The 13513-nt window shown below is 40.2% G+C and overlaps 1 protein-coding gene across 4 annotated transcripts in view; it reads right to left on the bottom strand.

Moving 5' to 3' along the window:
• Nucleotides 1-4021: 4021 nt before the first annotated feature.
• ABCD3 (ATP binding cassette subfamily D member 3) overlaps nt 4022-13513 on the bottom strand; it is a 96862-nt gene continuing 87370 nt past the window's right edge. For all 4 annotated transcript variants that reach the window (XM_036347343.1, XM_036347341.1, XM_036347342.1 and 1 more), the window contains 3 exons: nt 12984-13088; nt 10828-10884; nt 4022-5582 (listed from right to left, as the gene is read on the bottom strand). In XM_036347343.1, coding sequence (XP_036203236.1) covers nt 5505-5582; nt 10828-10884; nt 12984-13088 — 240 coding nt within the window. In that variant the 3' untranslated portion in view covers nt 4022-5504. The remainder of the gene's footprint in view (nt 5583-10827; nt 10885-12983; nt 13089-13513) is intronic.

The following is a 13513-nucleotide window of genomic DNA, read 5'->3' as shown; positions in this document are numbered from 1 at the left end:
CCACCTGCTTTACATACCCCACAACACTGAATCTAAGATCTGCTAACAGTAGACAACCACAGCTGCCCTTCAGAACAATTGCTGCTAAGCAGCAATCCCTAGACACCAGCCCCTTGGATATCTCCTTTCCCCCTGGGAGTCCCCTTGCCCTATTCCCCTAATGGGTAGTGTCCCACATCACCATCTCCTTAGTTCTGTCCTTTTGCCCCCATTGAGCCCTTCTAGCCCACCCTGCCCCCTGCCTTCACCATCCTATTGTTTGTGTCCATGGGTTATGCATATATGCATACAAGCTCTTTGTTTGATCTCTTCCCACCCACTCCTGCCCTCCCTCTGAGATTTCAGTCTGTTCCATGTTTCTATGTCTCTGGATCTATTTTCTTCAAGTTTATTTTATTCATTAGATTCCACATGCCAGATCATGTGATACTTGTCTTTCTCTGACTGGCTTATTTCACTTAGGATAATACTCTCCAGGTCCTTCCATGCTGTCTCAAAGGGTAAGAGATTCTTCTTTTTTACTGCTGCATAGTATTCCATGGTGTAAACGTACCATAGCTTTTTTATCTACTCGTCTACTGATGGGCACTTGGGCTGTTTCCAGATCTTAACTATTGTAAATTGCGCTATGAATATAGGGGTACATACATTCTTTCTAATTGGTATTTCGGGTTTCTTAGGATATATTCCTAGAAGTGGGATCACTGGGTCACATGGCAGTTCCATATTTAATTTTTTGAGGACACTCCACTCTTTTCCGTAATGGCTTCAACAGTCTGTATTCACACTAGTAGTGTACTAGGGTGCCCTTTTCTCCATATAATCGCCAGCACTGGTCCTTTTTTTTTTTTTGGTAGCCATTCTGATAGGTGTGAGGAGATACCTCATTGTCATTTTAATTTGCATCTCTCTGATGATCAGTGACTTTGAGCATTGTTTCATGTCTCTTGGCCATCTGTATGTCCACTGGAGAAGTGTCTATTTAGGTCCTTTGTACATTTTTTAACTGGATTGTCTTCCTTTTGTTAAGTTGTAGGAGTTCCTTATATATTTTGGAAACTGACCCTTTATCAGATGTATCATTGGCAAATATGTTCTCCCATACAGTGGGCTCCCTTTTCATTTTGTTGATGGCTTCTTTTGCTATGCAACAGTTTTTTATTTTGATGTAGTCCCATTTGTTTTTCTCCTTAGTTTTCCAACCTTTTTTTAAGAGGATACACAAATCACCAATAAACATGAAATGAGTTCAAGCTCATTACTGATCAGGGAAATGCAAAATGAAGCCAATAACATACTACTGATAGCTAGAAATACATAAAAACAAAATAAACCCACTCACAATACCAAGCATTGGCAAGGACTAGGAAGACTAGAATTCTCATACATTTACAGTAGAGTATAGAAACAGTACTACTTTGGAGAACAATTGGGCAGTATATAACAAAGCTGAACATGTGCCATTTCAAAAATGCATGTGTGCACCAAAGACATGCATAAAAACGTTTATATGGACTATTTGTAATTGCTCCAAACAGAAAACCCAATGCCCATCATTGGTAAGATGAATCCCGTATGGACTATCATATGATGGAGCAATAAAAGTGAAGGAACTCTTGACACATCTACCAGGGATCAGTCTCAGAAAGTTGAGGGTAAGTCAAGGGAAAGAAGCCATACACAAAAGGGTGTGCAGTACACATGGAGTTCAAAAACAGGCAAACTAATTTATGTGATAAAAGTCAGAATGGTTTTAGGGGCTAATAATTGAAAAATGATCAGAGGGAGGCCTTTGAGGTGAGACAGTGATTTCTTGATTTGGGGGGTGGTAATGAGAATGTGCACTTTGTAAAAACTTATTGAGCTTAAGGTTTATGGGCTTTTCTGCATATGTGTTATCCTATATAATAAAACCAATATGCAAATTGACTGAATGGCAGAACGACCAGTCGCTATGACATGCACTGACCACCAGGGGGCACTCAACACAGGAGCTGCCCCCAGCACGCAGGCCCCTATCAGCGGTGGCGGCAGGGGGAGGGGCCGGTGAGCAGACTGTGCCAGGCTAGCCAAGACGAGTGCGAGTGGGGGCCCCCCAATCACCCCACCGATTGGCCCTGATCACTGGCCAGGCCTAGGGACCCTACCCATGCATGAATTTCGTGCACCGGACCTCTAGTAGTACAATAAAGTGTTTGCAAATTTTATCCAGCCAGCATGGCTCAGTGGTTGAGTGTCGCCCTATGAACCTGGAGGTCACAGTTCGATTCCTGGTCAGGGCTCATGCCTGGGTTGCGGGCTTGATCCCCAATGTGGGGCGTGCAGGAGGCAGCCGATCAATGATTCTCTGTCATCACTGATGTTTCTCTCTCCTCCCCCTCTCCCTTCCTCTCTGATATCAATAAAAATATATATAGGTATATATTTTTAAAAAGTGTTTGCAAATTTTTAAAAATGACTTAACTGTATGTGGGGGATGAGGCAGAAATATGGGTAATAGGAATGTCTAAACTGGTAAATCAAGAAATAGCATATTGTTTAAAAATAAAAAGTAATCATCACAAAACAATCAGAAGTTAAGAATGACTGCCCTGGTGAGTGGGAAAAAGGACTGCTTTTTAGTAATTTTTAGTATTAAATATTTTTTTAAGTGACATGCATATGATATGTTTATAGGTCAAAACATTTCAATTCTTCACAAAGGAAAAATTACCAATGTAGGTAAAAGTGTAAACAGTTTTCTACAACTAATGATGCTAAAGTCTGTCTGATAGAAGAAAATTCATTGCTTTTAGGCAAATTACAGTTTTAAACACTAAGTTTAAAAGTTAAAAATTATTTAAGAAAATGACAGATGCTGTATCTCCACAGTTTAAAGCCAAATGCTAATCACTGAGGAAGGAGGTGAAGGGTGGCAGAATATGCCACCCCAAAATATGCCACCTTGGCTTATTTGAGCTAAAGGCACTTAAAATAAACAAACAGCAGGTGAAACAGGAGCACTCGGGCTCTCCTCTTTTTGTTCCTTAAAACAGGAGATAAACCCCACGGGGAAGATGCCCTCCTGCACCAGAAGTAACATTAACACCAAGGACAGGATGTTGACCCTCAGAGAATTCCACACAAACCTGATTAAAAGAATTCTTACCTTCCGTTAGCCTCCTGCTTACTTTCCCACAATTGCCTCTCTTTGTTCAACCTCGTATAAAAAAGCCTTTAGGTTCTGCCACTTCTTTGGGTCTTCATATCCTCATGAGGGATCCAGTTTCACATAAAACTTAAACTTTCATGATTTTTTCCTGTTAATCTGTTTTATGTCAATTTAATTCTCAGGCCCAGCCAAAAACCCTAAGAGGGTAGAAGTAAACTTATGCTTCCCCTGCAGTAGCAAACTCTAGGCACATTTGTTCCGTTAATGCATAGCAAACAATCTTAGTTGCTTACATAAAAATTTTTGATTATATAAAAAGTAGAAGTTTGGTATGCAACACAGAATGATACTTAATATGCAGTGTGTTGCTCATGGATGGAAGTTCTTATTCTTTAGTTTATTCTTCAGATTAAACTTCCATCTTCCTGTGCAATTTATACATAATGCTCACAGGAATTACGGGAAGACAATGCTCTGTGGTCCATCACTTGGGAAACAGTCGAAACACCTTCCGTTACTGTGCACTGTGACTCTCCAGGAGGTGCCTCCCATGACCCAGGTGGTGAGGTGCTTTAATATTTGTTAAATTAAAAAAGAAAGAAAACAATTCTAATAGTAAGAATCCACTATAGAGAGGACTGGGAGGCAGCTATTGGTCTGGGGCAATCTAGAAATCTGAAAATCTCAAACTTCCCGAATGCCTTAAAATCTTTCCCAGGACTAGTAATATATTTTAAGGTCTCCTGGCTATTTGGTAGCATCTGTCAGGTACACTAAAGGTTTTAACTGGCTTTTCTAAAAGACAAATTCATTTCATTAAAACCACATTTGACACAACTTTTCAAAAAAAGAGACATTGGGTGCAAAAAAGGCTTTCTGAATGTTAATTTATTTTTGTGTTTTTCAAGTCAAGGCTGTATGAACTACCCATTATTTAGATACCAGAATAAAAAGAACAAGCAAAGGGTGTATAGAATATCTGATTAAAAAAAAAAAAAAAAAACTGAACAGAAATTAAGTATACAAGTTTGTTAAAGAGTGGTAAAAACTGAATGTTATATAGTATGGAATCAGTAAATCAAGTTTTACTTTAGTAGATGATAATTCTTATAATTAATTCTGCAACAAAACAAAACCAGCTATGCAGAAACAAGAATAAAGAATGTCCCTTTCTGAACCCCCATTTGATAAGACTGATTTCATATCTAGCTTATTTATAATATTCAGTTTCAGTTCTCCCTGTGCAAATAATAGATGTGGTCATTAATGGTGGTCTGGTAAGGTGAAATTGATTTCTCTTAGGATAGTTCAACATAATAACCCAAATATTAAAAAGCTATGAAAAATTCATGGAGATAAAACAGTACCTACGGAACATAATTCACCCATGTGCATAATATTTTTATAACATTTTTTAAACATAAAATCACAATCAAAGGTAGTGATAATGTTGTATACTCAGTGCGTTCGTTCATGTAGTGCATTCTTATGACTCATTTGGAGTTTCACACCATGTAACCACCACACTTCTAATGAATGGGCTTTAATGTACACAAATTCGTGATTCTTTTAAAAAATCTAAACATCTAAGACCTTGAACTTGACATTTAAAGACTTTGTCTTTTAATATCCCAAACATTGGGAAGAGTAAGTGTGAAACATAGTAACCACCTTTTGTAAGCAAGACTGGGTATACTTTTTGTAAAAACCCTTAAATCAACTCAACACTGAAGATTGAGCAGGACACATTTATTATTTGGCCAAAGGAAATTCAAATGGCTGTCCTGGAGTCAAATGTATCCCAGGACATATACAAGGAATGAGTATAACTGTGGCAGCTAAAGAAACCTGCCGCTGTGAATAAATGCGCTTATGCAATGATGCTGTGCATTTTGATAATACACTATGATTTGTTTGCTTCCCACCATCAGGGGCACAAGAAAATTAAACTCAAAACTATCTTGTTATAACAGGACATGTGATGATACCAGTTTTAAACAGGGTTCTTCATTGAAGGAAAAGACAAAGCCATGAGTCAAATTAGCTGACTTTCAATGACTTATATCCCCAGGTGAATCAGGTGACACTGATTTAAGCCCAAGTTAATTTAGGCAGTTTTTCAACCACAAGAATAAGGTCATTCTTAGTACATATTAATAATTAAACCAACATATACACAATTAGCAATATCCTACATAATATTAAAGGTTTTAACAACTTGTTCTCGATTATTTTATATTTAGTTAGTTTGCTGCTTGGTTTTAAAAAAGCTCAACTTTATTTTACAATGTACTTTGCATTTCTAAGTGTGTTCTGTAATTATTTCATTGAAGCAGGTACAGTTCTCTGGATTCTAAGAGCCAAACTCAACTGTATCTTCTGTTATCTGTTTAAATTCATAATTGCCTCTGCCATCCATATGCAGGTAGTACTGTGGGAAAGAACGGGGGAAATCAATAAGAGAATTTCCTTCTTGTCAAGAATTTATGTAGAGATAATTATACAAGTAAATGATTAGAAATGATTATTTTAAGCAACTAAACTTAAATTCTTAAAAGTTGATACACAGAAACGCATACAGGTCTCAAGGTTAAGACTAAATAAAGAAGTCTATTCTTTTAAAAAATAGCAACAATATAACTCTGCTTGTAATTAAAACACTAGACCTTCTCACTATTTAAAGAAACCAAATCTATAAGCATCCCACAAATTAGAATGTTTCTACAACCAAGGGCCTGAGCTACCATAGGTCAAATTGCAACAAGTGCAAGTCTGTTCAATCCAGCAGCCTTTCATGCTTCCAGAATAATATTTTCTAGGTCAGCTTGGAACCTCTAACTAAAGGCTTTCTGTTTATTTTTATTTGCCAGAGGAAGAAAAGAGCTATCCCTATATCTCCCATCCAATGAAGACAGTCAGGACAATCTATATATATAAAGAGCCAGGGTCCGTAACATCCAAAATGACCGAAGGCTCGACCGACTGGAAGTCAGTACTGGGTTGCCATGGCGCCCCGACCCAGCACTGACTGCAGAGGGGGCTGTGGATCAGGGCCAGAGAGAGGCCAGGAGAGAGAAGCAGGGTCTGATCCACAGCCTCCGTGGCAGCTGTTGATCAGCACTTGCCTCTCTCTTTCTCTTGGGGCCTGGCCAGCAGCCGTGCCTCTCTTTCTCTCAGGCCTCTGCTAGGGCTGTTGATCAGCCCCGCCTCTCTGATCAGGCCCATTGATACGCCCCTAGATGCCAACTGGCATAGAAACTGACCAATCAGAACCAAATCTGGGTGAAGTGCCAGGAGCCAATGGCTGCCTAGGAAGCGGAGCTTTTGACGCTGACAGGCATAGAAACCGACCAATCAGAACCAAATCTGGGTGAAGTGCGAGGAGCCAGTGGCTGCCTAGGAGGCGGAGCTTTTGACGCTGACAGGCATAGAAACCGACCCATCAGAACCAAATCTGGGTGAAGTGCGAGGAGCCAGTGGCTGCCTAGGAGGCGGAGCTTTTGACGCTGATTGGCATAGAAGTTGACCAATCAGAACCAAATCTGGGTGAAGTGCCAGGAGCCAATGGCTGCCCAGGAGGTGGAGCTTTTGACGCTGACTGGCATAGAAACCAACCAATCAGAACCTAATCTGGGTGAACTGCGAAGGCAGAACCTAAGGTGGGGTGGAGCTTTTGACGCTGACTGGCATAGAAACCAACCAATCAGAGCCTAATCTGGGTGAACTGCGAAGGCAGAACCTAAGGTGGGGGCTGAGGAGGGGTTTTAAGGGCAACAGCTGTTTGGTGTAAGGTGTTAAGAAAGCGGTTCAATTTTTTAATGACCAGTTTGGCAATATAGTGCATATGGCTGGCTATCAGTCCAGATATAGGGATTATGTATTTTTGTCTGCCAAGAGCATCTCCTCCTGAATAAAAAGGCTTTCCCCCCCCACTTAAGCAATCCTATCCTACATAATCTATCTATACTACCAAAAGTATAATATGCTAATTAGACCAGGTCGACCGGCCGGCCATCTTCTGGATGTCTGAATTCCTTCCGGACAAAGCCATGGTGGTGGGGGCCGAGGCAGAGGCAGTTAGGGGCGATCAGGCTGGCAGGGGAGGGCAGTTGGGGGCGAAATCAGGTTGGCAGGGGAGGGCAGTTAAGGGCGAGATCAGGCCGGCAGGGAAGGGCAATAGGGGCGATCAGGCAGGCAGAGGAAGTTAGGGGTGGTTAGGGGTGATCAGGCTAGCAGGGGAGAGAAGTTAGGGGCGAGATCAGTCTGGCTGGGGAACGCCATTGGGAGTGAGATCAGGCCAGCAGGGGAGGGCAGTTGGAGGGAACCAGGCCAGCAGAGGTGGGAAATTGGGGCGAGATCAGGCTGGCGGGGAAAGGCAGTTAGGGGTGATCAGGCAGGCAGGCAGAGAGGTTAGGGGCAATCAGGCAGGTGAACGGTTAGGAGCTAGCAGTGCCAGATTGCGAGAGGTCCGACTGCCGGTTTAGGGATCAGGCCTAAACCGGCAGTCGGACATCCCCCAAAGGGTCCCTGATTGGAGAGGGTGCAGGCTGGGGTGAGGGAACCCCCACCCCCACACATCCCTGTTCACGAATTTCATGCACTGGGCCACTAGTCTATACTAATAAAAGGGTAATATGCTAATTAGACCGGACATCTTCTGGTCGACCTTCCGGACATCCTTCTGGACAAAGCCATGGTGACGGGGCCGAGGCAGAGGTGGTTAGGTGAGATCAGGTCGGCAGGGGAGAGCAGTTAGTGGGGATTAGGCTGGCAGGGGAGAGCAGTTAGGGGGATCAGGCTGGCAGGGGGGAGAAGTTAGGGCGATCAGGCCAGCAGGGGAAAGCAGTTAGGGTTGACAGACCAGCAGGGGAGAGCAGTTAGGAGGATCAGGCTGGCAGGGGGGAGAAGTTAGGGCGATCAGGCCAGCAGGGGAAAGCAGTTAGGGTTGACAGACCAGCAGGGGAGAGCAGTTAGGAGGATCAGGCTGGCAGGGGAGGGCAGTTAGGGGAATCAGGCCGGCTGGCAGGTGAGCAGTTAGGAGCCAGCAGTCCCGGATTGCGAAAGGGATGTCCGACTGCTGGTTGGGGCCCGATCCCAGCAGTCGAACATCCCCTGAGGGGTCCCGGATTGGAGAGGGTGCAGTCCAGGCTGAGGGACCCCACCCCCGTGCATGAATTTGTGCACCAGGCCTCTAGTGGTTAATAAAACCTTCTGTTTAGTGGCTTTTTATTGACAAAAAAGATTTCTGTTTTCCTGTTTTCTATACTTATTTCTTAGCTATTCTGGCTCTAACTTTGCTATACTTCCTGTCATCCCTCCTTCACATGGTACTGGCCTGATGGTTATTTTCCTACTCATCTATACATATCTCCAGAAGACAAGGAGAGGTAAAACCCAAGACTTCTCACTGTCCTGTTAAGTTTATGAACTTCTGAGAAAACACAAAGGCTTGCCCTGGCTGGGTTGCTCATTTGATTGGAACATCATCCCATATACCAAAGGTTGTGGGTTCGACTATCCATCAGGGCACACACCTAGGTTGTGGATCCAATCCCCAGTCAGCGCACATATGAGAGGCAACCAATTGACATTTCTCTCTCTCCCTCCCTCATCCTACCCCGTCCTCTCTCTCTAACGTCAATAAACATATGCTCAGATGAAAATAAAAAGGAAAACACAAAGGCGTGGATATATGTTAAACTGCTTTGATTTCTAGTTATTCAATCTCATTCAATTCATGAAAATATGGACAAATTATAATGCCCTAAGATAAAAACTACCTTTTGTTGTTGTTAATCCTCACCTGAGGGTATTTTTCCCCATTGCTTTGTAAAGGGAGAGGGGGAGAGAAAAGAAGAGAGAAAAACATTGATGTGAGAGAGACATTTTGATAGGTTACCTCCTGCACAAACCGACCTGGGCAAAGGATCGAACCTGTAACCCAGGTACGTGCCCTTGACAGGGAATTGAACCTGGGGACCTTTGGTGCCAGGGCCAATGCTCCAACTACTGAGATACACCAGCCAGGGCAAAACTATCTTTAAAAGTCACACAGCTATATGGAATTTCACTACACCTTATGAAATACTTTCATATAGGCTGTTTCTTTGATCCTCAAGGTAATCTATGAGACAGGCAGATAAGGATCAATAACTTTATTACACAAAGAAAGCAATTGATGCCAGAAACAGTGGTGTCTGAACCCAGGTTTTCTGACTTCAGTCCTATGCTCATTTTATCATTTGTACACTGTCATCTAAACTAGCGGTTTCCAACCTTTCGGAGCTCACGGACCACCAGTGGTCCACAGACCACCGGTTGGCGACCACTGATCTAAACTTATAGGTTCTTGCAGGTAGATAGTACTCTGAATCCCTCGGACACTTACCGTAGCCCAGTACTTGACACAAAAGGTGCTCAAGCAGCGATGTACTTCATAGGATAAGATATGCTTACCACTGTCCCAACTTTTCTCAGACCCTTTCTTTTACCTAAATTTTCTGTATTTTTAGGAAGGAAAAATAAGAAGGAAGGCAGGAAGGGGAAAGAAAAAAAGAAGGAAATAAAATAAAATGAGCTCGGCTGGTGTGGCTCAGTGGTTGAACATTAACCCATGAACCAGGAGATCATGGTCAGGACACATGCCTGCGTTGCCGGCTCAATCCCCAGTAGGGGACGTGCAGGAGGCAGCCAATCAATGATTCTCTCTCATCACTATGTTTCTATCTCTCTCTTCCTCTCCCTTCCTCTCTGTGAAATCAATAAAAACATATATTAAAGAATAATAAAATGAATTAAACTGGGTTTATTTTTAGGGTTTGATCATTTTATACTAAGAGTTGAAAAGAACTGCCTGCCATCTTGAGAGTGGCACTAGTGGAATGGCAAGAATAAGATATCTGCACAGTGTAAACCTCACTAGAATATCTTTGCAAATTGTGGTGACTACCTAATGAATTCTACTTTATCACAGTGCAATGATGCACATAGCTGACAACACTCAGTTTCCTTGTCATCCTGATCTCCACTAAAAGTGTCCCTAGACTTTTGGGGATCTAATCCTTTTGAAGACTCTTTCCCCTTCTGTTAATACTGGATGGTAAGAAAAAGTTTACTTGGCCACAGCTGTGATAAAATTATGCAAATTTTAGTTATTATATAACAGTGATAGCTAAAACCGGAGAACCACTAACTGGTTCTCTAATATTCATTGTATATAACAAGGGATTGTATACATATATTGTAACTTTCAAAACTGACAATTACAATAATATTTAAGGAAATCCTCTTTCATTTTATAAGACTGAAACAGAATCAACTTTTTCCCTTAAGGTATATGTATATAAGGGAATATACTCCAATAAATCTCAAACCACCCTGACCCGTGTTTCCCAATGGTTAGAGCACTGGTCCATGCACCAAAAGACTGTGGGTTTGATTTCCGGTCAAGGGCACGTACCTGGGTTGCAAATTTGATCCCCGGTCCTGGTCGGGGTGCATGGGAAAAACAAAAAATTGATGTCTCTCTCTCACATTGATGTTTCTCTCTCTCTGTCTCTGCCTCTATCTCTATCTCTCCCCCACCCTCACTTCCACTTCCTCTAAAAAAATCAATGGAAAGAATATCTTCGGGTGAGAATAAAAAGAAAAAGAAAGAAAATGTAAGAAATACAAACCTCATGGTGTTTCCAAAGAGACTTCCTATGAGACACAGTGAAGAGGGTGATGCCAACCTATTACAAAGAAAATGACTTATGTTTATAGCAATAACATAGATTACAATTTAAACCACTCTATATAGTTTAAGACAGCAGTTGCCAACCTTTTGGACCTCACGGACCACCAGTGGTCCGTGGATCCCCGGTTGGCGAACGCTGGTTTAAGATATTAAGATGATGGTCTTCAGTAGCTATAGTTAAAAAATCAATGTCAAAGAGAAAAAAAATTACAATTGATGTCAAATGTTCAAGGTAATACAAAGCATAGGCCATCAACCACATTATAAAAATGAACAGATATCAGTGAAGTTCTTTACGGGGAAAAAAAAAAACCTAAACTAACAGCATTATGTGTTATTTTGTTTGGGGCAGAAAAATATATATCCTAGCACATTTTCTATTTATTGTGAAAAATACATGAAAAAAGTATAAGAATGATAGAAATAGCAAAAGGTCAAGATCAATTTGCTTTTTAAATACAGAGTCATCATCCTTTCTGGAAAACCCTGTTTTGGAATTTGTCTTAGAATTCAGATTTTGGAAATGCAGTATTTACCACCCCCAGAGGGTCCTGGGACAAATTCTATAATTAAACACATAAATATTTCTATTGCAACACGTGTAGACACTGACAGTGAGATAGTTAAAGGAGTTTAAATACCTTTTATTAGTTCAGACCAGGTTTGGCTACCCAGTGAGCTTGCCAGAAAATAATGAAAAATCTTTTGGTTTTAAAAAACTTACTGGATTTAGACTGCAAATAAGCTTCCCCGTATCTGAACTTCATATTTAAAAAAACAACAACACTAATTTAACTAATTGCTTTGGATCAGTGGTTCTCAACTAGGTGGTGGTGTATGCGTGTGATTTTGTCTCTTAGAGGACATTTGGCAATGTCCATAAACACTTCGGACTGTCACAACTGAGCGTCTACTGACATTTACCAGGCAGAGGTAAAAGACACCACCAAACGGCCTACGGTGCATCCCACAACTAAGAAATTATCCAGCCCAAAATGTTAATAGAGCTGAGACTGAGAAATCCTGTTCTACATCATTGTTTGTATCCAGGAACTTTCCATCATGAGTCTAAATCTTATTGTCATGTGATAATTTTTTTTGAAAATCAGCAGTAAGTATATTCTGGATCACTTCTATCATGAGATTTAAGTGCCCAATGTTGTATTTACACGTCTGCTGTATGAAGTGATAATGTAAAGTAATATCACTTAAAACTTTAAACGTCTTAAGTTTAGCTCCCTTATGGAAGGATTCTCAAATTGGTTAGGAACTGTAGGACAAAATAAGCATATTATATATATGCTTTTTTATATATATTATATATTTTAAGAAAGCATATTATATATATGCATTTCTAACAGGCTCTCAGGTGATGTTGACGCCGATCCATGACCACACTGGGAGTAGCAGGAATTCATACTTCCTGTGCAACATGACCTTTTATATTTATTATAAACTCCTAAAAACAGCTACAAAATGTTAAAAGACTCTGTATTTCATTTGTTTATGTAAATTCTTTTTGGATTTTGTTCCAAATTTTGTATAAATATTAGTGATAATCTCTCACAGGAAAAAAAACAACAACTGAGACTACTGAATAGAACGGAACCAATGTAGATAGCCCCAGAAAAGGCTACTAAAAGCAGCTTTGGTAAAATACTGCCTAGGCCAGAGGGAAAAAAATGAATAAATTAAAGTTGCCAAATGATTACTGTTGCATTTTCTTGATTAAAAAAAACAAACAATCAAAAAAATACACACACAAATCATATTTAGGTAAAGTTCATGGAACAAATTAAAAATATACCAGTTTATTAACTCTTAATATAGGGAATAAAGTAAAAAAAATAAGTTTAAATATATTTTTCGTTTCATATCTAAGATGTGGCTAAAGAGAATTATATACAGAATTCATTTACTTTTTCTTATATCTATAATCACCTTAAAGTCCTTGCTAAAGCGAGATATCTTCCTTTGATAGTAATTTTGTTACTTAGTAATTTAGAATCTTCTCTTTTGGTAGCTATTTGGTTGGACACAAAGTAAAGCAGGAAGGAGGACGTGGACCCTCACACTGCAAACCTGTCCACTTACCTCTCGACAGTGATTGTAGATGTAGCCTTCCACGTCCACACTCACTGCGCTGGTGCACTCGTCCAAAATGGCAAACTGGGGTTTATGATAAAATAATCTTGCCATCTGAAGCAAAAAAATAATATTTTGTATAATCACATGCATAAGTTAATAAGCTAAAATAGGTTTACTTTAAGTTAAGTATGTACTTACAGTCTTATAAAGCAAATATGAAAATTATTCTAACTCAAAAAAATCTATTTCCCAGAAATGAAAGCAATGTAAATAAACCTAGTTGTTTCTATTATCTTCCTGAACAAAAAGAGAAATGTAATGCTTAGGAAATATTGTTCAGAGTAAAACAAAACTTTCAGGACTGATATGAGGTGAAGTAGAGTTTCAACTAATATTAAAGAAAGTTCTCTACACAAGATTAAAGGGTACATATTTAAACCAAAAATCTTACAAGTCAGACTCATAAATGACTCAGGTACAAACATATGTCTACCTTTAAATGTTTTGTTGCTTAAGTAATGCCCATTAATATTACA

The sequence above is a fragment of the Myotis myotis genome, unplaced genomic scaffold, assembly GCF_014108235.1.
Source record: "Myotis myotis isolate mMyoMyo1 unplaced genomic scaffold, mMyoMyo1.p scaffold_m19_p_2, whole genome shotgun sequence".
Classification (NCBI taxonomy): Eukaryota; Metazoa; Chordata; class Mammalia; order Chiroptera; family Vespertilionidae; genus Myotis; species Myotis myotis.
Note: the sequence above shows the minus strand (reverse complement) of the source record. Positions and strands in the feature narration are given on the sequence as shown.